At 52.0% G+C, this 27189-nt stretch overlaps 9 protein-coding genes across 9 annotated transcripts; 6 read left to right on the plus strand and 3 right to left on the minus strand.

Annotated features, from left to right (window-relative positions):
- Positions 1–932: 932 nt before the first annotated feature.
- On the plus strand, positions 933–2366 carry Z519_03067 (uncharacterized protein; the record flags this gene model as incomplete). Its single annotated transcript, XM_016760820.1, has 1 exon — positions 933–2366. One exon carries the CDS (start codon positions 933–935, stop codon positions 2364–2366), a length of 1434 nt encoding a protein of 477 aa, XP_016622670.1.
- Positions 2367–3683: 1317 nt separating this feature from the next.
- On the plus strand, positions 3684–4643 carry Z519_03068 (uncharacterized protein; the record flags this gene model as incomplete). The annotated part of the gene is made up of 1 exon (XM_016760821.1): positions 3684–4643. One exon carries the CDS (start codon positions 3684–3686, stop codon positions 4641–4643), a length of 960 nt encoding a protein of 319 aa, XP_016622671.1.
- Positions 4644–5108: 465 nt separating this feature from the next.
- On the minus strand, positions 5109–5510 carry Z519_03069 (uncharacterized protein; the record flags this gene model as incomplete). The annotated part of the gene is made up of 1 exon (XM_016760822.1): positions 5109–5510. One exon carries the CDS (start codon positions 5508–5510, stop codon positions 5109–5111), a length of 402 nt encoding a protein of 133 aa, XP_016622672.1.
- A 1372-nt stretch (positions 5511–6882) lies between these two features.
- Z519_03070 (uncharacterized protein) lies at positions 6883–7485 on the plus strand (the record flags this gene model as incomplete). Its single annotated transcript, XM_016760823.1, has 3 exons — positions 6883–7152; positions 7293–7365; positions 7448–7485. The coding sequence occupies 3 exons, from the start codon at positions 6883–6885 to the stop codon at positions 7483–7485; spliced, it is 381 nt and encodes a 126-aa protein (XP_016622673.1).
- A 3248-nt stretch (positions 7486–10733) lies between these two features.
- On the plus strand, positions 10734–11326 carry Z519_03071 (uncharacterized protein; the record flags this gene model as incomplete). Its single annotated transcript, XM_016760824.1, has 2 exons — positions 10734–10953; positions 11010–11326. The coding sequence occupies 2 exons, from the start codon at positions 10734–10736 to the stop codon at positions 11324–11326; spliced, it is 537 nt and encodes a 178-aa protein (XP_016622674.1).
- A 961-nt stretch (positions 11327–12287) lies between these two features.
- Positions 12288–14486, plus strand: Z519_03072 (uncharacterized protein; the record flags this gene model as incomplete). The annotated part of the gene is made up of 8 exons (XM_016760825.1): positions 12288–12321; positions 12377–12726; positions 12781–12936; positions 12991–13201; positions 13255–13625; positions 13729–14019; positions 14152–14315; positions 14405–14486. 8 exons carry the CDS (start codon positions 12288–12290, stop codon positions 14484–14486), a joined length of 1659 nt encoding a protein of 552 aa, XP_016622675.1.
- A 3435-nt stretch (positions 14487–17921) lies between these two features.
- On the minus strand, positions 17922–18710 carry Z519_03073 (uncharacterized protein; the record flags this gene model as incomplete). Its single annotated transcript, XM_016760826.1, has 1 exon — positions 17922–18710. One exon carries the CDS (start codon positions 18708–18710, stop codon positions 17922–17924), a length of 789 nt encoding a protein of 262 aa, XP_016622676.1.
- A 1376-nt stretch (positions 18711–20086) lies between these two features.
- Positions 20087–20738, minus strand: Z519_03074 (uncharacterized protein; the record flags this gene model as incomplete). The annotated part of the gene is made up of 2 exons (XM_016760827.1): positions 20087–20566; positions 20616–20738. The coding sequence occupies 2 exons, from the start codon at positions 20736–20738 to the stop codon at positions 20087–20089; spliced, it is 603 nt and encodes a 200-aa protein (XP_016622677.1).
- A 1445-nt stretch (positions 20739–22183) lies between these two features.
- Z519_03075 (uncharacterized protein) lies at positions 22184–25630 on the plus strand (the record flags this gene model as incomplete). Its single annotated transcript, XM_016760828.1, has 2 exons — positions 22184–24546; positions 24742–25630. 2 exons carry the CDS (start codon positions 22184–22186, stop codon positions 25628–25630), a joined length of 3252 nt encoding a protein of 1083 aa, XP_016622678.1.
- Between the last annotated feature and the right edge of the window lie 1559 nt (positions 25631–27189).

The raw sequence follows: 27189 nt of genomic DNA on the forward strand, positions 1-27189 counted from the left end.
GCCTGCCTTCTTGCGCTTTTCTCGAATTTTGTCTTCCTTCCGCTCATCCTCTTCACCAGACACTCAATCTTCACCGGCTTCTGATTTTCTTCTACAGATACCCTCCTCATCAGCCATCAGCAAGACAGCATTCACCTTTGCTGAACACTCCAACAACCTCGAACCATGGCCGATCCCGACCCATACTAGCCTCCCCTGCTCACCGGCCAATCTTTCCTTTTTCCCTGTCCACCCTTCCCGGCGTAAGGCGGTTCTTTCTCGAAGTTCTTTCGGATCCTATCCCAGGAACCCTTCCGCACCCATCCATAGTCTTGCCGACAACGTCCACCCTGGCATCATCTGGCGTTGGATATTTCTAAGATTGATTCTTTGTCATACACCGTTGAGGGCGCGCCCTCCAGCCTTTCCTATACCCCAGCATCCGACGTGGTCGACGACTAGTCCGCCTGCCCCGCCGCCTCGAGAAATTGTCCTCCACCCGAGAGCCCCGGTCCCAACCTACTCCTGCTCCTATTCTCTAAGGGAGGCAAGCTCGCCTCTGCGACCAAAGCGATCGAGTTTCCGGGTCGCCTGCGCAGTCGAAATGCTCATCAACGGGGAGAAGTTCGCCTGCGAGGCCTGTGTGAGGGGCCATCGTGTTAGTTCTTGCCACCATCAAGGTGAGTTTTGTTGGGCATCTTCGCAAACTTGTGGCAAGGTTATCGAACTCGCAACTAATCCTCTGTTTTTTTCTCTCCAAGACCGACCTCTAGTGCACGTCAACAAGAAGGGTCGACCTGTGTCCCAATGCCAACACTGCCGAGGCTTGCGGAAGTCGCGCTCTCAACATGTGAAATGCGAGTGCCATGATAAGTCTCATTCAAAGGAAAACTGTCCCCATGAGAAGCAGGAGGGAAAACCTGGTATGTGGAAGTCTAGAAAAGAAAGAGATCATGGCGCTGATGCGGTCCCTAGATCATAACTGCTGCTGCCAACATGGTTCTCGCTGTACCTGCGCTCTCAAGAAAGAACACCTCGATCCGGTGCCGGAAGACATCTCACAACTCCATCAGTCAAAGGACCATGCTAAACATCGCCCCAACATGAACTCCCATGACCCTAAGACGACGATTTTCACAAATGGTCATCACAAGCCAGTCCACAAGTTCAATGATGCTCATAATCAGCTCGGAAACCCTTATAAGATTCCTTCGCGATCAAACTCACTCCATGGCCATAGGGAGATTGCTCAACGCTCTACCGACAGCCTTCCGCTGACCAAGTTTGCGAAACCCTTCCATGAGTCGCCCCTGCATAACTCGATAACGGAGGCCATGCAAATTGTGGAACGGAAGGTCAAGTCAGAACACAATTCGCCGGTGCTTGGACCAGCAAGGCTAGGAGCAAAGTCCTCGATACAGGATTTCAACATACCTCAATTCGATCCACGCGCTTATGCGTACTCTCCCTTTGGCACAGACACCCCGCCGACGCAGTCGAACAGTCTACAAAACAGCCAAAACCCAAGCTTGCAAGACCTAACACTTCCAGAACGTTTCCCGGAGACCTGGTTCATGACCTATGAACAAGCTCATGAGTACGAGCCTCCAGCGTGGGCAAGGCTCAACGATGGCTCATCGGCTGATTGGACCAGTCTCAATCTAGACGGTCATAATAGTCTGTACAGTTTGAACAAGGACAACTCGCCGTATATGTTGTCTCAGCAAGTTGCTTTCCAGGCTTCTGAGTTGACGAGCCAAATCAATAAAGTGGGAATCACTTCCTCGAGCGAAGAGCCTTCAGAGGTCGAGGACCAGTCCCCTCCGTCCAATGCCAACCAATGGGGCAACGACCGGGCCGTGGGTAATGATCGACAGACTAGTTTGGAAGCGTTCAACGATTTCAGCAGTGCCGGCGGAGACGACGCGTCCGATCGATTCAGGTTGAGTTCAGCCTCGTCTTATTTCGGGACGCCCCAGGCAAACATGCTAGCCAATGACAATCTCGGAAGTCTCGACATCGACGATTATCTGAAGCAAGCCGAAGCAGAGACGAAAAGAATGCAATTGCAGCATCAATTGGCACAGATGCAGATGAATCCGCAAGATTCACAAACTCCGTCCCGGTTATCGAGTGTGAGTAGAGGCATGACACCTAGTATCTCTACGCCAGGAAGCACGGGCAATGGCGAGCATCCATACACTATAAGTGAGGCACAAAGGTATGCACACCCTGACGGAGTATCGAATATCCCAATGGAGCAGCCTAGACCTGCTATGCCACCGTCGTACATGGCAGAGGATCCAGCGTGGTCGGCCGCGCCAGACATGACCAATCCCGAACTGAGTTTGAACGATGAAAGAGAAGACGAGGACTGGGTTCGGTAGCGCGTGCTGAAGGGGGGTGGTTTTTACATCACTGCACAAGACAGAACAATATCAAGCACCAGACACCTGAAGTTATGATTTACGAAAATGCATTTAACGTACCTCGAATGATACCACGGGCTTTCTGGATAAACCGAAGAATCAGATTTTGAGTCGGCGAAAGCTCGGGCTGGAATGCCCGGGACGGACTGGACTGGATTGGACTGGATTGGACTGGATTGGGTTGGGTTTTACCAGTACATAGTCTGCTTTTTGAAAACGGCGGACTCTACGTGTGGAGCGAGCTATGTACCGGCGCTTCTGAAGGAGTCTAGGCACGCGCCGGTGTTGGTGTCAAGGACCACTTTCTCGCATGGCCTTTTGACTTCTTTTCTGGAACAACGCTGATTGTGGCCACTTCTTTGATGAATGTGGACATTGGCTCGTTGGGTTTTTGCCCAGTGCGATGCCAGGATTAGATGGTGATTGAATCCGTGTTGAGAAAATTGCATATAGAATACGGTTTTGGTGTTTTACATGAAGACTACTTGCTGTTTCTTCACACTGCTAGTGAACGGGACCTCGTAGTTCTGATCACACAGGTTGTCAAGCACTTCCTGCTCCATGTAAGGGAGTCGTTCTATCCGTTTGGCTGAGTTTCCAGAAGACCACGCGACGAGCAGCAGACTCGACTCACCTCAAATGGAGACTTGATCTTGCATGGAGTCGACAGGGCGGGCAGATGCTCGTTGACGGCGCGACCGGAATAATCTTGTTCCGGAAACGATGTCACCGAAGCCAAGATTCCCCTCCCGCCGGGTAGCGAGGTGCTGGGATTTGTGCTTGGTGGACCAGACACGCTAGCATCGGTCTTCCCAGGAGTGAATTCACAGTCGACGCCTGCCTTTTTCTCCTTCACCGAATCCGAATCCAGGCTTCAGCCTTATTACTCTGGGGTGTCTGTACTCGGTACCCTGTCACTCTGCACAGAGACTCTCCAAAAGCCCGTCAGAACGACCATCACCCATTCCGCCCGCACCTCCCTCCATCTACATCCAACAGTCTCCACGCGAGTAGGCCAAAGGGGTTGGACTCAACCTTGCGCGTGATGACAGCCCTGCAAGGCTCCCGATGAGTCGCATTGCCGACCAACTTTCTTGTACTCCTCGTGGCCTCCTGGTGCTCGCCGCCGTCATTTGGTGTTTGGCTTACCCCAACCATTTTGTCAATCCGCTTGGAAAGACCCGAGTTGTGATCCCAAGTTGGGGGCTGGCCGATAAGCTCGCGGTTGACCCAGCTCTTTAGGCAACGGGAGCTGGCCCCTTGCCAACTGTCACAATGAAACTCTATGCCATTTCAGACCTCCATCTCAGCTACAAGCACAACCGCGAGGCTCTGTACGAGCTGAAACCTCATTTGGACGACAGCCTGATCATCTGCGGCGACGTTGGAGAGAAGATCGAGCACCTCCATGAAGCCTTCAAAATTACCACCAAGCTCTTCAAGCAGGTCTTTTGGGTGCCTGGCAATCACGAGCTGTATACGCTACCAGGGCATCGTAGCCATGCTGAGGGGCATGAAGACGACGACCTCGATGAGGAACTACGAGGAGATTTCAAGTATCAGGAATGCCTCCGGGTCGCTAACGAGTACGGGGTCATCACCCCAGAGGACGAGTACGTGAAGTGGGAAGGCGAAGGTGGACCTTGCATCATCTGTCCGCTGTTTACACTCTACGACTACAGCTTCAGGCCCGATGATGTGTCGAGAGAGGACGCCTTGGACTGGGCGATGGAAGATAACATTGTTGCCACGGACGAGGCACTGCTGCACCCTGACCCGTACGAGTCGCGGGATCTGTGGTGCCAGGAGCTCGTTTCCAAGGCCGAAGAGCGGCTCGAAGCCACCTCCCGAAGAGGAATCCCCCTGGTGCTGGTCAACCACTGGCCGTTGCGCCAAGATACAATTACAATTCCCATGATCCCTCGCTTCAGCTTATGGTGTGGAACCAAGAAGACCGAGGACTGGCATACGCGATTCAACGCGAAAGTGGTGGTTACAGGGCATCTGCACGTTCGCAGGACGGATTGGAGAGATGGAGTGAGGTTCGAGGAGGTCAGCCTAGGGTATCCCAAACAGTGGCAGGTTGCACGAGAGAGAGGGTTGGATGTCAACGATCTGCTGAGGGAGATCTTGCCGGCACTGGACATGCAGGATCCAGGTGATGGCAAGACGATTTGGAGGAGATCTGGGAGGCCGTCCACGGACCTGGTCAAAAGCATTCAAGGACTAGAGTAAAAGTGGTCGACGGGCGATTTTTCACTTTTACACCGATTAGCACTTTGGAGGGGGGGTTTCTTTATAGTTGTCGGGAGCCTCAGCTATTCGTGACGTCCTCACAACGAACCTCTGGGCGGTTCTTTTGTCAGGGCTTGGATATGACGCTCCGCATTTTGCAGCGTTTCTGGGCATACATATACTAACGGTTCGATAGAGCTAAGAGGCCTAGAGGTGCCGCTGATAAAGAGGAGGCTTTAGAATGAGCTAGTCGGAATCGACGATGAGGCTGGACATTGTTTTGCGTGGTCTGTATCTGTATCCGTCTACCTTGTCTACCCTGGGATCGGCCTTGTCTACCCTGGGATCGGCCGCTGAGCGTGGCTAGGTTCTCCTCCTTCTCCCTTTCCTTCCTCAATTGCTCTCCCTCTCTTGTATAGAACATCACCTCGGTCCAGCCTGCCGGATCGGGATTCACATCCACATTCACTTCTTCTTGGCCTGATACTCTTCCTGCGTGACCTCGTCGTGCCAGACCGTCTTGCCGTGGCTGACGGCGAGATGGAGCATGAAACTCCCATCATCGCCACCGTGCCAGTGGGTTGTCCCGGGGTCGCACCAGACCGTGTCGCCGACGTTCAGACGTCTGGGTTCGCCGCCCTTGTCGCACACCCAGCCCGAGCCCGCCAGCACACGCAGAAGCTGGCCCTTCTCGTGCGTGTGCCAGTACGTGCGCGCCCCGGGCGTGAACATGACGTGGTTGATGTTGATGTTGGGCCCCGCGTCGATGTAGATCGGGTCCATCCACACTGTCCCCGTGAAGGTGCCGCTGGCTTGTCTGCTGGAGGCTGAGGCGTTGCGCGACGCCGGGATGATGGTGGACGGCATCTTCTGTGAGGGGGAGGGAGTGAGGTTCTCAGCTCGGTCGGTGTGTATGTCCGGAAGTAATAGATGGCTCTTTAGTTCTTCGATATCAATGTCGATGTCGATGTCCCCGAGCCAAATGGATCGCTGAGGCCTCTGGCTCTGGTGTGTCAAGCCGTCTCGTTGGTCAAGATAATACTCAACCCCCTTCCTGATGTCCGCTTATATCAGATAGAATACAAGTAACTCCGTGCCTCCCCTCCCCCATTGACCGACGACAACGGGTCCGTGTCTCCAACTTTGACCTGACTTCGACAAAATACCCGTACCTTGCCGTAGCTACACTGCAATGCCCGGAGGTTCCCCTCCCGAGGAATTGGAGTTTTCGGTCGGTGTCCAGTCGCCGCCTCCTTGAGCCGGGGCAAAACAATATCGAGCCCTTTTTTTTTTCTCTCTTCTCTTCTCCAAGCGAAAGGGAATCTGGACTATAACATATGCACCGTACCGTTACATACGTACGTTGTCCGTACATACTTCTTCCCTTGTTCTTCATCTGGTCTTAATGCTTCCCCGCCTCGGCCCTCTAATCTCCTCCTCCCTAGTTAGTTAGTTGGTCCGTTAGCTACACGGAACACATCTCGATCGACCTCGTGCTTCCTTCCCCGTAGGACTTCCCACAAAGGGAGGGTCCTTTTCAGCACGGGCACCTGCACCACAAGCACCAGCAGGACACTGGTTAGTATATGGCCTCCTCCATCACTTACTCGCTCAATGACACACGAACCTCGAACACTTGCCCTTTTCAGACACGAGACACGAGGCTGGTCTGTGCCTTGGCCGTTTTTGAGAACACAAAGTTCTCAGCTTCATTTTTCCAGAACGCCACATTTGATTCAGCCGCAAATACTAGCAGTGGTTCCTTCGCTGTCCCGCTGTCATTGCCATTGCATATGAACAAAGAGAACAGAGAAGGAGAGTTATTGTTCAGGGCTGAACGGCATTCGATTACGCGTCCAGCGCACTCGCTTTCTTTAGACTCTGAATGGCCCATGTTTCCCGTTGTCAGGCTGATACAATTACTAGAGTGAGCGGTGCGCGGGTGGACCATGGCTCGCTCGATGCGACAGCCTCCTCGATGGGCTGAGCAACATGCCCGCGTGCTGCATGGCGAACTGAGTCCTTCCATGTGCTGTTCTGTTGTAATATATATATATTGCCAGCTCTTCGCAGCGGCACCTTGCGTGGACTGTCGTGCTCTTTGCAAACATCTCCCTCTCGCGTGTGGAACACCCTGAGCCCGACCCATATGTCCGTCGTGGGATCAGTTCTTGCTTAATTGTAACCTCTTCTCCTTTTGAATTCCGTCGCTTGCTCGCAAAACACACACACATACAACATGGCTTCCACCTCGATACCAGAACACCGCAACCTCGTCCCCATCAACAACTTCATCTCCTCCACCGGGCCGGACGGCTCCCTCATGGTCACCGACATCTACATCTTCCCAGAGAAGCTGGACGAGTATGTCAAGCTCGTGACGCCCGTGGTGCACAAGATGCGCGCCATGCCCGAGTGCCTGTTCTGCGAGATCTCCCAGGATCCCACGGACCCGGCACACATCAGGATCCAGCACAGCTGGACCAAGGGGACGGAATGGTTTACGGGCGTAAGCTTTTCCATTCTTTTTCTTGTTTCAATGAGTGAAATTTTCCTCCCATTCCCCCGCCTGGGGGGAGAGTGCTGGGTGGGGAATGAAGATATTGACGTTCACGATAATTTTCCTCCAAAGCTGACCGACCGAAACAGGCTTGTGAATCACAGCCATGGTTTGTCGACTACGTCAAGAGCCTCGCCAACATCGCCGACAAGAGCAGAGGCCGTGAGTATCAACCTCCCGAAGATTGTCGATTGTCCCAAAAGACTAGTATTTTCGGACTGACCGACTTCTGCTTTTTTGTCAGGGAGCATTGCGCATTTTAATCGCATCCCCATCAACTAAGACTCGGGTACGGAGCATACAACCGCACCGCCCGAGCACATTAGGAGGGCGCAGCGAAGCCAAGGGTGGACCCGCGGAAATTGGGCGAGGGGAGGGAATTTGACCTGGATGCAAGGCTGGCCATGCTACCAGGAAGGGAAGAAGGAAGAAAAATTGCAACATACCCAGGAAATGCAGGGTTATATTATCACGTCGTTTGTTCGAACCAGTCTCATGTTGTTATCCTGTTTAGCGAACCAAGCATGAAACCATGTGTTGTTTGTTTAAATGAGAATCCGAGCTGAAAAGTTGTTTGTCTCTCGAACTTCGCAATTCCCGAGCCTAGAAGCTCCATGTCTTGCAATATGGGCCTAGGGTGAAGGAATAGCCCCAGGGGATTATGGCCATGATATTGCCGCGGTTCCAAATAGTATAACTAGTCGGATTGTACTTGGGCCTGTCTGAGTCCTGTCCATGTTAGCTTAGCTGTGCTCTCGTTTGAATCTCGTCGTCTAAGACGACTGCTCGCACAAGGCTACTCGCAAATGGCCGCTGATGAGAAAAACGGTAGTGAGAGGCCTCTCCGTGCTTTCAAAGACGAAGCATTTAGGTTCTAGGCTCGTGGTATCGCTGTACGAGAACTCGAAGATCGTTGACTGGACTGCGATGGCCTCTCCGTGGCAGACGATGGCGAACCGACAGCAACCTTTTGCACCGACCGAGGGTAGCGTAATCGCGCAATTAGGTCACAATCCTCTGTCCAGCTTTTCGTTGAAACTGTCCACAAGTCGACGGACGTCGGCCTCGTCGACTACGATGAGCAATTGACCGGTCCTCCTGTGACTCAGCATTGCGGTGAACTGTGCCACATGGATATGTGTCAATTTTTCCCGTATTGTCACTTCCAAAACCCCTCTCTTGCGGACTTTCCAATGTGACGAGTCTCGCTTGATCGCTGCTCAATTGTTCAACTCAGGATTGGCCCGGGGAAGAGCTGAAGGAAATCGATGAAGGGATCGAGCAGGTTCGAATTGGGTCCCGGGCAAATTGCAGCATCGAAGGCATCTTGTGATGGTCGACTCTGGAATGCAGGAGGAGAGAGCAGGTCTGCATCGAACCGTCCTCCGGAGAACATAGTTAGAACAAAGTCAACGTCGGACAGTGCAGGCAGCGTGTCAGAACCACCAAGGCCACTAATAGGATGCTTGAAATTGGTTTCAAAGAGGCGGTGAATGTGAAGGAAGAGGGAACGCAACCAAAGTGGGCTAGACTGCCAGAACTCAGACGATTCAACAGCGAGAAGATGTGAAACTTGAAAAAGCTTTGGATATCTTCTGCGGAAGTCGATTCCTGGTCCAGCATGCACGAACTAAACAAGGGCACTACAGAAATGACCTGTGATATCACCCCACGGAATCCTCTCTTGCCAAGGGCACTTCCGTGGTGCCGTATGGACAGCATTGGCCCATAGGGGAGTCCTTGAGCAGCAAGCAGCTTACCTGGGAGATCCAAACATCATTGGTGAAACTCGCATATCCACATCTCGGAACTGAGTGGGTGGCCGGATGGGATAATACGCCAATGGAGAGAAATGAGCGTTTGCCTTGATAACCGCGCAGTAGCTGGCTTGCTTCGCGTGGCACAAGACCCGTCTCGCCGTAGTGTAGAACATCATCTTGCTTGAAATATGATATGAATCCCATTCTCCCTTGAGATAGGTCGGCTCTGTTTTTTGCACTGGTCTCTTCGGTTTTCTTGGGCGACATGGCGAGGGAGGAAAAATATCGAGTAACCGTACCAATCATCGTGGACGGTTGACTTCCGACGACCTCCTCTGGCTGAACTTACATTCTAACAGGAATGGAGCTTGATAGAGCTGCAAGGACAAGGCAGGAAGCACCAGGCGTCACAGCGCAATGACTGGAGCGCAATTTTTTTTTCCACGCGAGGTTGTACCACAGCATGCTTGCAAAAGCTTGGTGAGGATTTGCTCTGGCGTGGTTCTCCTTCTCCTTCAGAGCCTTCATCTTCCGTCAGAGACCAGGAAAGCTAAATGTCTTGTTGGGCAGCAATGCGTGCGGCAGGACACGCAGCCTGTCGCGATCAGGTGAAGTCATGGGTGAGATCTTGACTGGCCGACAACCGAAAAGGAGGTGAACAGCCCACGAGGTAAGTAGAGGTTCAGACGGGAGCGACAACAAGACAGCGGGTGATAGTGATTGTACACGACGTGGCGGACATCAACGTTGGGCCGCAAAGCAACAGAGCAAGCCTTCTCGGAAGTGGCGTAGGCAGAGAGGTCAGGCGGCGACGAGAGGGCTGTGTGGAGCTGTACTCGGTGCAAAGGTTTGCTGACAGACTGAGCGATGGTGGTCCGGGTGATCAAACCTGCGGCGGTGAGGTGATGCAAAGATGAAATTGCAGTGAAGCAACTGAAAATGATGCGGAAAGGTACGAAGAGGCTGCGTAGGTGCAGATGCAAAGGTCAGCGCAGGAGCAGGCGAAGCGAAGACGCTCCCTGGTCCATCCTTTGCTCCCGTTTTTCTCGGCATGGCAGTCTGCGGATAAACACCAATCCGGCCCTCTTCAGCATCTCCCCAGCTTCACTTTGAGAAAATACATCCACCCGAGAGAACGGCATCAGGATGGTTATTGGCTGCTTGTTCATGTTTCCCTACTGCGGACCTTGTCTCAAACCGCTGATTGACAAGAATCGAGCCGACCCAGAGCCTGCGAATCTGCCTCGCTACGCATCGCGTCAAGGTAGGGGACTTTCCCTTCGTCTCCAACTCCGACGAAAAGGCAACCACTGGCTCCTTGCCCTGTGAATGCTGTTGCAGAAACTGGGGGCACTGTCGTGTTGATCATTTCAGGCACCCTTTCCTGTCGTCCTGCTCACTCCTGTGGTGGCAGACCAAGAACAGAGGCTCAGCAAACCGCCTGATCCGTGATTCATACCGGCTTTTCCTGCTTCCATGTCGATGCAACCACTCCTACTTAAGTGCCTCATGCGTCGACCAAAGACACTGCAACTTCTAAGCCTCTTGAAGCCTGAAATATGGCAGTGTCTAGGGGCTTATCATGGTATCCTTCCAAGAGTCAGCAAGTCAGGTTGAAGAGGAGAATACTGCGTTGAGCATGGCCGCGCCCTCCGGTCCAGTCCAATGATGGAGCAGCATGGCTGCTGAAAGGTGATGAGCCAGGCATTATATATCTTTACAGTCAGGTCACTGAAGATCCTGAATATCCTTGTCACACCTAGCTACAGAATGTCTTCGATTCGGAATTCTGATGGCTCCGGCCTGTCAAATGATCATAGAAAGCTTGCTTCATCCAAAGAAGTTCCGAATGCAGCCTCACCTCAGTCTTCTTCTACACCGTCTACTCGTGTCTCGGCAGCTTCCGGTCCATCCCCAAAAACAGGAGCAGAAGGTTCGACCGTCTCTGCTTCCAGTCCGCAAGGCACACAGGAGCACGACCAACCTCTGAGTGAGCGGGAATCTCTTGTGGGCACATTGCCGGAGATCGCTAACGTGAGGAAGCAGGAATGCCACCGACACACGAAGATCCATCCGACAAACCTGCAAATCTTCAAGGCAACATGAGTGAGCCGTGGACAAGCGTTAAAATGGGACAGCGAATGGACGAGTGTTCAGGATCTGGATCACATATCTCGGATGCACCTCTGCAAGTGAGGGAGCACAGTCCCTGCCTCCAGCACATCGGGTCTTTGTCACCTGGATCCTCCATCCTCCTCTACGTTGGTAGCGGGCTCCACTCAAATACTCCACAGCCCTACACCCAGTTGGTCTATCTTGACGACGAGGACAACCGGCCGAGCCATCACGGCGAACAGCAGTAAAGCATCGTGGGCACGATCGAGAGGGGTTTCTCCTAACTTCTCCAGATTAGGCTATGACTTGGATCTTGGCGGAGAATGTGGACGGACGTGGTATTGCATTTGGTTGAATGTCTCCCTTTCCCGCTTGTAGGGTTTTTGGTTGGATGTCCTCTACCGGATTGCCTCTTTTCATACTTTTGATTCCTTCTTGTATTGCTCATGCAAAAGGTTTGTTGTTTTTAGAGTAACATAGACTTCACCCGGGGTAGGACTGGCCTTTGAGGATTAAGGAGACAGGACGTCATACTCTATATGGTAGTTATTCAACATATCCATCTACCCACCGTCTTGGCTATCCCTTGACCAAGTCAACTTCCACTCCCCTAAATATTCGACCTTCTTGCCGCTTTTAAAGGCTGCCCGTCTCCCACCCGCCCTTTTGACTCTCGTTCATCCATCCAACCTTCGTTCTCTACAATGATAAGAAGCAGGGTTCTTGGCCTTATTTCGACGTGACTATTGTAGCAAGAACCCTTTCAGGGACTTTTCTCTCCCGGGCCGACCTGACGCACCTTTCGGGCTTCGCCGGCCCGACAGTTCCTCATTTCTCCTGCATGCTCCAAAGCTGTTGAAGCTGCTTAAGATGCTGACTCGGGGCCGGCCACGTAAAGGATCTTACGTTGAAGACCATATCCGGTTACCCAGACTATCTAGCGCATCACAGGCAGTATGTACATTCTTGTCTATCTCGATTCTGAGTCCTTCACCGGCATTCGTCAGCACCGAAGACACCCGGGTTTGGTAGGTACATTTGCCAAAATGAGTATCTCAATATCTGCTTCAAGTGGGGATCAATCCCGCCTCACTGAGCCCAAAAAGAAACATAAGCCCATTCGGCGGAGAGTGACTTGACAATGTCCTTCTTCACATTTGAAAATCAAACAACAAGCACGTCGACCGATTTCCGGCTAAATCTGGCTCAATGTCCAATCAGTTTGATTTCATTGTGGTTGGGGGTACGTTGGATGTTCAACCGCCCACAAAGAACCATCGGTCTAACTGATGCAATAGCGGGAGCTGCAGGTTGTCTCCTGGCCTCTAGACTCTCTCGTACACCCCCAGCACCATCTGTTCTTCTCGTTGAGGCTGGAGATTCCCTCGACGATCCCGACCTCCGCGACACTGCGCGAAAGTTTGTCAATCTCGCTGATCCGAGCCTGGGATGGACCAGATATTCGCATGTACAGAAGAACGTCAACGGCAGAAGGGTGGCCTATCCGAGAGGGAAGGGCCTGGGTGGTTCAACGATGACAAACGCGATGGTGTACTATGTCGGTCCATCCGACGAATACGATTTCTGGGCAGACGTGACGGGGTCGCCGAAATGGAGATGGCCAGAGACCAAAGAGAGATTCAGGCGGGTAATACACATTACCCGCAATTCTGAAATCTATTTCATATTGACATTTTCAAAGATTGAGCGATTCCATGACGATACTCCGGCAGACTTTAGAAAATACGCTCATACGTTGCCGGAAAATCATGGCAGTAAGGGTCCACTTGATGTCAGTCTTCCATCGGTATGGGAGTCTGGTGTGTGGAAGGTCTTTGAGATTGCTCAAGCCCATGGAGTATGTACACACATTGCTTTGGCAACACGTTAATCGCGCTAACCGTTGTGAAAGTACCCAATCAATCCGGATCAGAACAGTGGGAATCCGATCGGAATAGGGATGTCACCCAGCACTGTTTCTCATGGCCTTCGCGCAACTGCGGCCTCGGCGTTTCTGGAGAATCGGCCACCTAACCTGATGGTGTGGACTAATGCTTTTGTCACTCGGATACTGTTTGCTGGCAGGACCGCTGTTGGGGTTGAGCTGGCAGACGGTCGCAGCGGTACGGCTCGTTTATCAGGAAGCCACGTCGCGATACTGATCTCTACAAAATAGCTCGCGGGACTAAAGCCACGATTCTGTGTGCCGGTGCTCTTGACACACCCAAACTACTTCTTCTCTCGGGGGTAGGCCCGAAGGCCGACTTGGTCCCCCTTGGGATAGAAGTCGTCCACGACCTTGAAGGTGTCGGCAAGAATCTCCAGGACCACATCCAGTGCCTGATCGAAACTCGCTTATCGAAGAAGTTATTGGACAGAGATGTGGTGCGGCACGGCGAGCCGGACAAGGCCGGTCCCTGGTCCTGTCTGCCCTTCTGTTTCCTCAAAGTGGACGAGAATCTCGAAACAGAGGAATTCAAACTGCTGGACCCGTCAATGCAGGACTTTCTCAAGGGAAAAACGGTCCCTCAGCTGTCACTCGGCATGGTAAGGACACGTCTAAAACAATACACATCTCTCTCACCTCCTTCCTTTCTGGTTTGACAAAAATCTATCTATCTGTCTATGGTGGCTAACAGATCCGCGCCAGGCAGCTCCTCTCTTCTCTCGAGGGAGAGTCTTCCCGGAAGACGTCTGTTACTATCACGTTTACGTCAACTGCCTAATGAACCCTCAATCCCGGGGGGAGGTGAAATTGCGATCCGCGAACCCGGCCGATCCTCCGCATTTCGACTTCAATGCCCTCTCCCACCCTTACGATCTGCGGACCTACATAAACAACACGCGCAAGGTCATGGAGTTCATCGAAGGGGATTCCAATTCGGAGTATTTTGAAGGCTACATAAACGGCCCCGCGAGCAAGACGGACCAGGATATTGAGGTAAGCCGTTCCGTCCCACCCCGTGTTGGATCCGACTTTCTTCTCTCTCTCTCTCTTGTTTTGCTTTTCCTTTGTGGTTTGTAGCATCGGCCACCATTTATTGACGTAATATCCGCTCGCGTTTTCGTCCAGACATGGCTGAGGGCAGTCTCAGGCCCGCAGTACCACGCCACTGGGACAGCGATGATGGGCAAGCCCGAGACCAACAAGCTCGCCTGCGTGGGGCCTGACTTTCAGATCTTCGGAGTCGAAAACCTCTACGTGGCTGACCTTAGCGTCTGTCCCACCACTCCATGGTATGTTCACTCACTCACCCCTTTCCCCACCGAACCGGCCGGGGGAAAACAAAGTAAGAAGGTGTATCGTATTGACAAGTTACACGCAGCTGTATGACGCAGAGCACGGCATACATGGTCGCCGAGACTGCCGCGGAGACACTCATTGAGAAATTTGGGCTAAAACAATAAGAACCGCGGCGAACAGATCGGTAGAAGACAACAGAGGTCTACCTCGATCAATATGGAGCCTAAGCTATCGTCAACGGACAGGGTCTAGTTAGCACGCCTTGGCCGTGAGACCGAGGCGATACAGGGCGGACCGCCAGTCTAGAGTTAGGATAGGAAAGACGCGAGAGGCGAAACGCAGGTAATCACTCACCCAGGCCGGGGAAGCCGGGGGTGAGGATTAAAAGATGATGTTTTTGCTTTATGTGTCCCATGGAATGTAGATCGTAAAACCTGCTGCGCACACCAGACTTGAGATTTTGGGGGGTGAGACATAGAGAACGTGGTAATAAATACCCACTCACGCCCATGAATCTCATCCAAGACATATATGGGCCGAGACTCCCTGTGTCTTCCAAGCCCGGTGAGTGAGGGGATGCGGTAAGTTAGCTCCAAAGTCTCGACATGCGCCGAGGAAGTGAAAGACTTCTTCCGCATTTTCGAAGCTGAGATATTATCTCCTGCGGAGTTCTGAACGAGACCCTGTCGGGGAATGATTGGGCGGCCGAACTAGGCGGGGCTGAGCGTCGACGAGGCTGTCAAGTTTGATACCACGAGCTGACTTGTCTTGGTCTGAGGATCTTCCGCTGTTTATCTTTCCTTTCCATATCCACTGAATCATTTGGCTCTCCTCGTAGTATATAGCTTTCGCTAAAGGAACAATATTATCAAAAAATATGGCCGCAGGAATATAAATGTAGAAGATCAGGGCGCCACGATGCTCGAAGGGTTCCCCCAGGCGGTAAAGCGTAGGGCCTTCTGAGGCCTTCTGATATAAAGAAGCCCTGCGATGGTTTGGTGTCTACATAATGCAACGTTGTGGGACAGTCATTTAGAATGATAGTTCATATTGATGTAACCACCCAGGGAAGACCCACTTGGACCCATTTTGTCGGAGACGGAAATACTGATAGTCCGCTCTCTACAATGTATAGAAGCCGAGTATTGAGCTTGATCCTCGAGATTCCATAGCTGAAGGATCGATCTGATGACCTCATTTTCCCTTATTTTTCTCAGCGTTTGCTGGATCTTAGCTTTAAGAGACTAGAGAAACTTCCGGCCCGTGCAAAAGCCCCCTCTCTTGTGCAGGTTTGAGACACGGTTCCCAAAACACCCTTTACAAGAGAACATCGGCGGAAAACATTTTGAACAAAAGCCAATGTCTTGTTTTGATATCGGGATCATAGAGGGGGCTTGAGTCATTCCAAAGGAGCCCACTCAATGCGTTTTATTCCTTTTCAGTCATGACTAGTATGCGCCCACCGTCTTGTGTACTTGCTGTCGTTGAGGGTCCGCCTCTTCGATGATTTGGGAAGATTCGTATCAGTCATGGCAGGGAGAAACGCGCAGTCAGGGATAGAAAAGGACGGTATAGGTCAATAATTTGTTGATCGTATGGGAACCTCCAGCCAACTTTCCGGCCGGTCTTGCTTCGGCACCGGCCCTGAGGTTTAGACGCTGTTTGATGCTTTCTCGTCTCGGATACCCGTGGTTTCAAGGAGCACGCAACCCGTGCAACCGTAACGGCCCGGGAATGGATGCAGTCGATGGAATCGAGAGCTTCATGGTCTGCACGAGAATGTGTGTCGAAGTCGTGTGTAAAGCAGTAAACACCCAAGCTCTTGATTTTCCAGGAAGCCGATGTTTGCTTGCAAGTCACTTTACGAAGACATCGAAGATGCATGGGATTGACGACTTGTCCGGACATGCTCGAAAAGGGATTTGCTCATGTTTGATTCAGGAAAATGGGACCAACTGAGGAGGAAAGGTCATTGAGGGGAGCGTGTGTCTTGGAAGCATGGTATTGAACAGAATGCTTTTGTGAGGTTAGTGCGCTCCTTCTCCAAGCAGAAAAACCTGCACATCTTCATGGTGAATAGTGGGACAATCAAGGCAGACTGAAGAAAGGCATGGCAGCTGTGAAAGAAGATAACTTGCGCATTTCCAATCCGGCTAAGGCTCATCTCGGGTGTGTCTGGAAGTCTTTTCCGGGAGAATACATACACAGGCAAAGCGCAGGCTGGTACTTTTCTCCGTACTCGTCGGTTGTTGAGTATTCTTCCAAAATACCCGTGATTTGAGTCCACCAGCAGCTTGAACATGACCCTCATTGAGTTTCCAACTTATGACCCCCTTCAAAGCTGAGAAGGTGCTGAGGCGAAAGTAGGACTCCGAACTGTACACTGGCAAGTGCCACCGAGGACAACCAGTCGGCTGACAGAATTCAAGCTCTACCATTAACCTGCAGAATCTCTCAATGTTTGAGCAATCTTTTGGCTGCCTGTCTCACGAACCCCTTATCAAGTCAATCTCGATTTCCGGTTCAACTGTGCGTTTTGCGGATTGAGCTCACAGGGCAGGTGTTGGTGGTAATCCAGATGTCCTAAGTGGTACTTGTCATCCACGCTCAGATCTCTGAAGCGAAATCACTGAAACATATGAAGTTATGAACTGGAGGAAAGGAATGAGGGAAAGCGATGATAAGAAGACGAAGGTAGGTTCGGCTGGCATCACACCGATGACCCTACTGCCACAACAAAAGGTCCTCCTGAGACCGAAGTGTATCCGCAAATTGGAAAAAGATGAGGACATCGCCACCATCGGCTACCATCATGAGAGAACCAGGGTGGGACTTCGAAATCTAGCATACCGCCGGACTATCAAACGTTGAGTCCTTTGCAATCAGGGATTTATCGGCGTCTGTTGTTGGGAGAAGGTTACAACCATCAAGAAAAGTCCAAGAAGACCAGGGAAATACCAGATATGTAATGAGATGGTCCCATGATCAACTTCGAGGAAGGGACACAAGTCGCCGATATTCGTCTCTCAGAAGCGTATCTGGCGGTTGTGACGGCGGAAGATACGAAAATTTGTCCGGTCAGGCGAAATTGTTTCTTCCTGGCGTTACTTGTCCCTCGACGAGGCTGGAGTTCAACACTCGAATTAGGGGGTTTGCACTGGCGGCGGATTCCTATCAGGCCACCGCAGAAAAGGGGAGACGGCTCTGCTGCGTGCATTGCATGTTGGTCGATCTATAGGCCCACTGCAGTGCGAATTCTGAAAGGCCGTCTTGTCGAAACCGCCCCTAGTATTGACTGCAATATCATGCAACGTGGAAAGAGAGCTATTTCAAGCATCGTCAGACCTAGATACGGCGAAACAGTTCCTTTCGTTTTCAACTCTTTCCCAGCGAGAGGATTTGCGACGCTCCATTTTCAAAGCATGGGGGGGCCTTTCAACATGCTGAAGGGTCGTCTGGGAACAAGTACAATCTGGCGCAGCTCTGAATGGGCTCAGCAATATCAAGCCCAGGCCAATGAAGCACAATTGTTGGAGAATTGTGTGAGGGCTAAATCAAGGTGTAGCTAGCTAAATTGCGAGCTCAGGAATGAGCTGATTTCACTCTTTCCCTTCATCGTCCTCTTCATCAACCTCGATCACAACCGCGATGTCTGTGGCTCTCCCACCATTGAACCCGTCTCCTTCGAATGGACAGCTGCTCACCGCACAAACAGCATCCACTTCCGCCCGCATTTCTATGAAATCTCCTGGCTTGGAACAATTCAGTGCCTTGATCGTGTAATAGGGAGTATTCTGGAAGATATTGAACGGATCAACTACTTCACTCCAGTGCTCCATGCCCCAGGGTTTCATCGCTTCGGCAACATTGGTGGCACAGGAGCGGTGGATAGGTTGGCCGCGGCGCGCGTAAAAGCCCGGGTTACAAGCCATGAAAAGCAGATCGTGGGTCTTGACCATGTCCGCGACTATGGTAAACATTTTGCGGTCTTGGTTCGTGTACAGCGCCTCGCCTACCTGTGGAGGAGCGGAACCTCCCAGTGCATATCGCGTGTAGCTCGTGGAAAAATGTTCCGGATTTGTGGCGGGTGAGTAGGGCAAGGTCCAGGCCATGAAGTCGACTACCTGTTGGCCATGGAGGTCAACGATGCGGAAATGAGACGAAGCTTTGACCTCGAAGGCGTGGCCGTGGGCAGCGGGGACAAGATGTGTTTTCAGTTTGGAACGCGGGTGAATCACCAGGAGTGTTTCCCAGGCTGGTCGTAGCGCCGATGACTGGTTCCGTTTCGATTTGGAGGGTACATCGATGTCGGGGGGATCAGCAGTGGCGTGGCCCTGTGCCACTTGGCCTCTCGCCACGGGTCGTTGTTCGTGGATTTTACGGGTCATGGTCGGTTGATCAGCTCTTCTTTCGAAATGAGGAGGACAGCAGACTTGGCGGATTCTACACAAGCCAGCCGGAAAATACAAGCGAAGAGGCTGCTGGACAGGTGATGGCGGCAAATGGGTGGCCAGGTGGGTGAGATAGACTTGAGGGGGAGGGGGAGGGAAATCGAAGGGGTTAGTTGGTGGTGTCAATGCCAGAATTTACGTATTTGGTCAGACGAGGATTAGGTCGCATTGACAAGCAGCAAAGCGGGATTCTCTGATCCGTCTGACTGAGGTTAATCAAATGATCCGCCTTGTCAGCTAGCACACCTAGCGAGCCGCGAGCTAGGTATGTCCTGGTATGGCCTGGGTACAAAGTTTGGTAGAGAATACTTGTAGATCTGCCCGTGAGCATGAGCCCCTCTGTCCTTTCAGGCCATGCGAACAGGCTTCATGCATGGAATGAGGGGCTTTTTAGGTCCTTTTCAGGCGGGGCAGAAGTAACAATCCCGACGTCTTCTCCAGATGTACTCCGACCATTTTTCAGCCAAAAACACTCACTCTTCTTATATGCTATTGAAGTGACTTTCCAGCCGGGACGGTCAGAGTCCGTCGGGCCACTGCGGTGAGAAAGTTATCTGACTGATGTTGTTTTCATGACGTCCGTCTGACGAGCGTATTTTCGCGTATCTTTGCCAACATCCCGGCAAGAGGACCAGAATCAATCAACAATGGTGTCGAGGTGTGTTCTCGTAGCTATCGTAAAACTGGGCCCGCACACCGAAAGCATAGTCAAGACACTGCTTCTCTATGGTTGGACTCTTTGGATGGTTACATCGAAGATTTCGAGCGCAAGAGGGACGAATATTGGCCTCTTGGTCGGATTCCACTGCTGGGTCCTCCATCTTCTGTCTATCATGGCCAATATCTCCCAGCAGAGGTTGCGCAAACTGAAAGGCCGCCGCTGCATGTGCATTAGCTCTCGCTACCGTGCTCTTTTCACCTTCTATATCGCATGTGCAAATTCTAGTCTCATTCGCAAATCCTTTACTGATAATGAGTATGCACCGCGGACTATGTCGTGCCCGAAAAAATCCTGCTGCAAATTTGATTAACGTGGGTGCAGCCTCTGCACAGCCTCCTGTGTGGGAGCGAAGCAGCTCGAATAACTAATTTCGCTTCTGCTCCTAGCACTTGGGTCAGCTTGATCGATTCACAGAGAAGGAAGTTATACTCGGACAAGGTGGACTTCAATACCGTGATGTTGACCCATCATCAATATATTCGATAGTAGTATCCACCATCAGTTGACATGTAGAACATTTCCGGAGAAAAGGGGTTTTCAAGCATTTTTACATATCGCTTGGTCTCAGTTCTCTCGCCATGAATGATTTCCTTCAACGTGGCGGTTTGAACTTATCCAGATTTTGATTTTGTTGCTCGCTGGATAACGCATTGCTGGAACTTGCGTCGCTCTGGTCCTCAGATCCACGAGACTCCTCGTTTGAGAGAACCTGCATCTGGGCTGGTGAGGGCAATTCTGGCCCCCCGTCGATGATGAACTCAATCTGTTCGAAAGCCTGCTGGATTGCGATATTCGTCCGAACTTCGTTCCGAACATGGGCCGCCAATTGTGATAGCTCGACACCTGAGCGGATGACACGGAGTAGGTCGTCGGTTGCGTTGAAACTGCCCGCTCGCACAGTTGCGATTATTCCTCCTAGAAGCTGCTGATGTCGTTCGAGGGCGATCTGCTTGTCTGCGAGTTCTTGGACCGTTCGGTGATTCGCAATTTTCCGACGCTGATCTGAACTTGCATCGTACACGCATAGACTTCTTCTCGCCGCACACGCCTCGCAAGGATTACCCCCAGAGCACTGGTCTGGGTCAGAGACAGCTGGCGAATACCGCGAGTGCGCTATATACCTTTGTTTTCCTCTGCTTGCAGGCACCGCAAGCGGTGGATATTTTTCGATGGCGTTGAGAGGACGGAGGCTCCGGCGGACCCTCGCCGCCTTGGGACGGCCGCGGTGCCAGCAGTTGAGACATGGAAATGGAGTGACTCCCATGAATTCATCTGGGAAGTTGGAAGACTCTCTTCGTTGTGAAAGTTCGCCCGATAATTCATGCTATAGAGGGCGCGACATCGGATGAGGATGCTTGAAAGGGCGCGAATTTGGAGGAGGCTCAAGAATATGAGCAAAGTTCGGTCGGTGGAACAGATGAAGCTGGTGAGACAGAATTCGGCGGACAAGATATCCGAATTCTGCGTGGTGGGCTGCTGGGCCCCGACATACTTATACTAGGCACTCCTCGGAGGAACAGGGCAACCCTCCACATTTACATAGGACATGAATGCGGAAAAAAGATCCAACCAAACCGTACTCAGTAGATGTCTGGTAATGGCATTCGATATTTTTACTCTGAGAAGATCGGGCGCTCCGAATCCGGAGACCTTGCCTTTTGCCCTAGCAGCCGGCGTGATGCACATGAGGGATGGGCTTCTTCGAGCGCTGGCTTTACGAGGTGATCCACGAGAGATGGATGCTTTCCTTTTCCATCCAGAGAGCGGGGGAGTTCGATTAGCGCAAGGTTGGTCCATGATGTCCGCTGTTTTGCAATATTCAGGGAGGGACTTGATTTAGGATTAGGGGCCTTCTAAGCATACATTCCTTAGCCTCGCCGGTAATTTTCTCCGGGCTCCACGCCCGTTTCTATCCACAAAGTGAAAATTGTTGGGGGGCAAAAATCGACAGGAAAAATCTTTGGGGACGCGGAGAATATCGCAACAGGATTAAACAAAGGATACGGACCCGCAAAATACTCGGTCCAAGTTTTCTTGAGTGCCTGAGGGTTGTTCCGCAGAATGCAAGATGTTGATGAAAGAGCTGGGCTTCATATGCCAGATGGGGGGGTTGATGAGTCGGGGCCTAGGGACTTGGTAGGTTAACTGGACCAACCTGGAGCACCATCATCGGCTCGGTGAATAGGTGATGGCTGTGGCTGGTTTCGACGAGCGATTGCTAGGGCGTTCATGTTGTTGTGATTGGTAACCGGTGAGCCGGTTTCCCATGGGGGCGCAGAAGAAGCAGGGGGGCGAACGGAAGTTTTCTTGACGTGAAGCTTGGACGTCAGCTTTGTTACATGCGTCACGTGGTAAGCTCTCGGTGTTTCACGTGATCATTCTTGGCATTGAGGGGAACGCCGAACTGAATCAAGCCTTTTGGGGCCTAGCGTGAAGCTTAAACGACGGCGCTATGATGTTGATTTCGGGTTCCATTTGGGATTTTGGAGCCCAAAAAAATTCCTCGAGACTGCGCCGAAAATTTCTTTGTTCTATTCTCTTGTACGTTGTGTTCTCCAGGTCTCCGTGCTCGGATCATTGGCTTTGATACTTCTGGGTTTTCACATCATATAGATTTCCTCCTCTTTCGACTTTCCTGCCGTGATTGATTCACCCACCGCAGCTAGCGGCGCAGGTTGTCCCTGCAGCGATGGATGAACAGAAATTCCTTGAGCAGCTCTCTATCGTCCTCGACCCCAAGAAGGGCAACGTCAAGGCTGCAACGAGCGTGCTCCAAAACGAATACTACAAACGGCCAGAGTCCCTTCTCGCCTTGATCCACCTCGCCATTTCACACGAAAGCGCAGACCTCAAACAACTGGCTGCGACCCAAGCCAAGCCGCTGGTCTCTAAACATTGGACCAAAATCCCCAACAACCAGCGCCAACAAGCCCGAACACAACTCTTTCAGGCGACTCTTGCTGAGCATTCCTCGCTCGTCCGACACGCCTCATCCCGCCTGATAAGTGCAATTGCAAAGATCGATCTCGACGATGGCGAATGGCCCGAACTGCCCGGCATGCTGCAGCAGGCTGCTACCAGCTCAGAGGCCGCTGAGCGCGCGGTTGGCGTGCACGTGCTATATAGCATCCTAGAAACTATGGGAGATGACTTCAGTTCGAAGTTCAAAGAGTTATTTGCATTGTTCAGCAATACAATCAAAGACCCTGAGAGCCTGGAAGTCCGAGTCAACACCCTGTTGGCCATCTCCAAGATGGCGCTCGTGATCGATGCCGAAGAAGACCAGGCTTCAATTAGGGCATTCCAAAACATTTTCCCTTCCATGGTTGCTGTCTTGAAAGACACAATTGACTCGGGCAAGGAAGACCAGATCATGCTCGCCTTCGAGGTCTTCAACACGCTTCTGACTGCGGAATATCAGCTAATGTCGAAACATTTCCAAGATTTAGTCGTCTTTATGAACGAGATAGCAACCAACACAAACATGGCCGATGACACCAGAACTCAAGCCATCAGCTTCCTGATGCAGTGCGTCATCTATAGGCGGCTGCGGGTCCAGGGTGCCAAGATGGGCGAGCCATTGACAAAGAGCATGTTACAGGTTGTCACTGAGATTGACGATGCTTCCGCCGATGACGACGATATCACGCCTGCTCGGTCAGCTCTAGGTCTGATTGATACCATGGCTCAGAGTCTCCCTGCGAACCAAGTCGTCGTCCCGTTGTTGAATGCGCTCCCTGAGTACTCCAAAAGCTCCGATCCTAAACATCGCCAGGCCGGTATCCTAGCTCTTGGTATGGCGGTTGAAGGAGCTCCAGATTTCCTCAGCACCCAGCTGTCCTCCGTGATGCCAATTCTCTTCACACTTTTGGAGGACTCGGAGGTTGTTGTCAGACAGGCTGCCCTACAGACAACTGCCAGGCTGGCGGACGATATGCCAGAAGACATCAGCAAGGCGCATGAGAAATTGATGCCGCTCCTCGTCAAGAATCTGACCGCGGCCATGGGTGCTTACAAGGGTGAGGAGGAAGGGCCCACCGTCGACATCATGAAGTCTGCGACAAGTGCCATAGACGCAGTTGTGGACGGAATGGATGCGGAAGATGCTGTGCCCTACCTGGATAAGCTGGCTCCACTGCTTCAACGACTCTTTAAGCACCCCGATTTCAAGATCAAGGCATTGGCTGCGGGCGCTCTAGGCTCCTTGGCCTCAACAGTCGAAGCACCATTCTTGCCCTACCTCCGCGATTCAATGAACGCTATGCAAGAATATATCACGAAGAAGGAGAGCGAAGAAGAACTTGACCTTCGTGCTAGTTGCACTGATGCCATGGGTGAGATGGCTGTTGCCGTCGGCCCGGCCGAGTTCAAGGACTATGTACGTCCGCTCATGGAGACCAGTGAAGAGGCCTTACGTCTTGAGCACTCAAGACTCAAGGAGAGCACCTACATTCTGTGGGGTTCTCTCGCCAAGGTCTATGAAGCGGATTTTGCGCCTTTCCTAGATGGAGTGGTGAAGGGTCTTTTCGATTGCATTGACCAAGAAGAAGCCGACCTCGAAGTTGAACTCGGCGACAGTGCAAGGGACCTTCTCGGCAAGGAGGTGACGATCGCAGGAAAAAAGGTCAAAGTCACCGCAGCGGATGACGATGACGAAGGAGACATCGAAGATGTTGAGATTGACGGCGACGATGACAGTGATTGGGGTGATCTCGCAACTGTCACTCCTATAGCTCTCGAGAAGGAAATCGCCATTGAGGTTATCGGGGACGTTGTCTCTAACACCAAGACGGCCTATCTGCCCTTCTTTGAGAAGACTATTGAGAAACTCCTTCCCCTAGCCGAACACTCGTACGAGAACGTGCGAAAAGCCACAATCAGCACGTTGCATCGCGCGTATGCAGCTCTTTACGATATCTCAGAAGAATCGGGTGAACTTCAGAAATGGAAGCCTGGCCTTCCACTTCAGGTCGAGCCGACGCCGGCACTGACGAAATTTGGAGAGGTCTTGATGACTGCGACATTGAACGTCTGGCCCGAGGAAGAGGACACGTAAGTGACATCTTTGTTGCATCCCCCAAGCAATGCATATCCACAAGATGAGATACTCTCGTTAATCCCAGCTCACTCCGACACGCAAGTCGTGGATGAAGCGAACGCGATCTTCAACCCTCTGAAAGATGTCGTCTGACCCCTAGTGTGCATCCACAATTGATGGAATCAATGCTGACTTTGTGGAACTACTAGTGCTACCGTCACCGAGATCTCGAGAGCCCTCGCAGAGAACCTCAAGATGACGGGCCCATCTCTCCTCAGTTACCCTGACGTCCTCTCCAAGATCGTACAGACAGTGACGGATCTGATCACAAAGAAACATGCATGCCAAATCGATATGGCGGAGGAGGCCTTGGATGATGAAGACTTGGAGTCCACAGAATTGGAATGGCTTGTTGTAGACAGTGCCATGGATGTTATTTCGGGTCTTGCAGCAGCGCTCGGCCCAAGCTTCGGGGAACTATGGAAGATTTTTGAGAAACAGGTGCTGCGATATGCAAGCGGTGGAGAAGCTCTGGGGCGCGCGTCTGCCTGTGGCGTGCTCGCTGAGATTATCACGGGCATGGCAGGTGCGGTCACACCCTATACCTCGCAGATGATGACGGTTCTCCTCAAGCGTCTGGGAGACGAGGACCCTCAGACGAAGTCTAATGCAGCCTATGCCGTGGGCAGGCTGGTGGAGAAATCCGAAGATGACGGCACCGTCGTCAAAGCATACACTCAGATCCTCTCGAAACTCGAATCGATCTTGCACATCACCGAGGCACGCTGCCAGGACAACGCTGCGGGATGCGTCTCTCGCCTGATCCTGAAGCACAAGGACAAAGTCCCCATTCAGCAGGTTCTTCCGGCGCTTGTTGACAGTGGCATCTTGCCTCTGAAGGAGGATTACCAAGAAAACGAGCCATTGTGGAAGATGATCGTACAGCTTTACCGCGAGCAGGACCCAACGATCCAGCAACTCACGCCGAAATTGGCTCCGATCATGATGAGCGTGCTCGGTGAGCCGGAGGAACAGTTGACAGACGAAGTGAGAGAGCAGGTGCAGGCGTTGGTGGAGCATTTGAAGAACATGCATTAGCGGACACGGGGACTGAGATCTTTTCCGCTGATCACGAGCACCAGAGGAGATACGATATCCTTTCGAGACGGAAAAGAAAAATCAAGCCATGATGATGATGGAATGACGAATGAGTCTTGGATGTTGTCACGTGTAACGAAATGAATACCATCGAGCAGTTAGACCGAGATACCAAGTGTCATGCCTGACACGAAGCAATGCCCAGAGCTGACGAGAAGTAGAATAATAATAGAGCGAAGCTACCAGGCGGATCGAGAGAAATCATCAGCCGAGAGGAAAAGCTGGTAGGGCTTGTGTCTTTTCTCCTGTAGCCCCTGACCAAGGCGTGCTTTTCTGTCAGGCTGGACTCCTCATGCCTCTCCATTTCTGCCACACCTGCCAGTCCACCAGCTCCTACTCTCCTCTACACATCCTGGTAAGTACGTACGGGTAATATAGTAACGTCGACGCTCCTCATAGCACATAGTTATACCTCCATGCGAGAGCCCGTGTATTACCCCCCGTAGTCGTTAACGTGCCAACACGTTCCAGATTCAGCGGCCTCCCTCGGGGCGCCGAATGGGTCAATATCAGGCTGAAGCTGAAGCGGAGCTGGACCTGGAGGTAGAGCGAGTATTCGTATTCGGCACATCTTGTACGTAATGTGCACGGGACGCCTTGTTTCTCGCAGACGGGATCAAAATCCTAAATGAAGAGAGAGTTAAAAAGAAGGGCCTCCACTCTCGCACTTGATACATGGAGTACGGAGCACTTGGTACCGAGTACCTAGCGAGTACTCTAACAAGTACTGTACATGCTGGGGCGGGGATTGAGTCAATTCTTTCGTGGGTTGGTTAATTGGCTGGGCGGAAATTGAACTGACCAGACTGACTCGACTGCTGAACCCCTCAACCCTCAATCATGGGGCCCCGTCAAGGTAGACCGTCGCTGTCGACGTCGACGTTGTCGAGAAGACTGCGCCCAAGACGCGTCTAGGCGGGGCAGGAGGGGCTAAAGGGCTTGGTTAGTGAGTACGTACCTAGCGGGCTACATAGGTGCTTCATCCTTGAAGTCAAAGGCATTTTCTCATTGGTCTCTTTCCCCTTTTTTGGCGCCCGATTGGTGTGCGTCTTTAATGAGACTTGCTTCACGATTCCTTGCAGCCGGACGGGCAGACTGGCGGGCAAGGCAGATCTAGGGGAATGCCGGAGAGGATCCAAACTAGGGGACTAGGTACGGAGTGCTTGGACTTGGACTTGGACTTGCAGTTGGTTTCTCGTATGGATTACTCGTTGCGCATTACTAGATCACGGAGGATGTACAAGGAAGGGTTACTTGCTTCAGACCTAGTCAACTAGGCAACATGTGAAGCATGGAACGTGTATCATTCCGTGCTCAACATGGCTCAATAGTACCGTATCTACTGTGTACTTATCTGGGGAGTGGCCGGTAGGACACTAGCGATGCCCAGTTATTTTGGCCGAGTCGATGGACATCCATTCGAGCGGAAACAAGTCACGTCGTCCACGCGCACACACAACACCCCTTAGGCTCCAGGAAGAAAAACAACAAAAAACAGA

The sequence above is a fragment of the Cladophialophora bantiana genome (assembly GCF_000835475.1).
Source record: "Cladophialophora bantiana CBS 173.52 unplaced genomic scaffold supercont1.4, whole genome shotgun sequence".
In the NCBI taxonomy this organism is placed as follows: domain Eukaryota; kingdom Fungi; phylum Ascomycota; class Eurotiomycetes; order Chaetothyriales; family Herpotrichiellaceae; genus Cladophialophora; species Cladophialophora bantiana.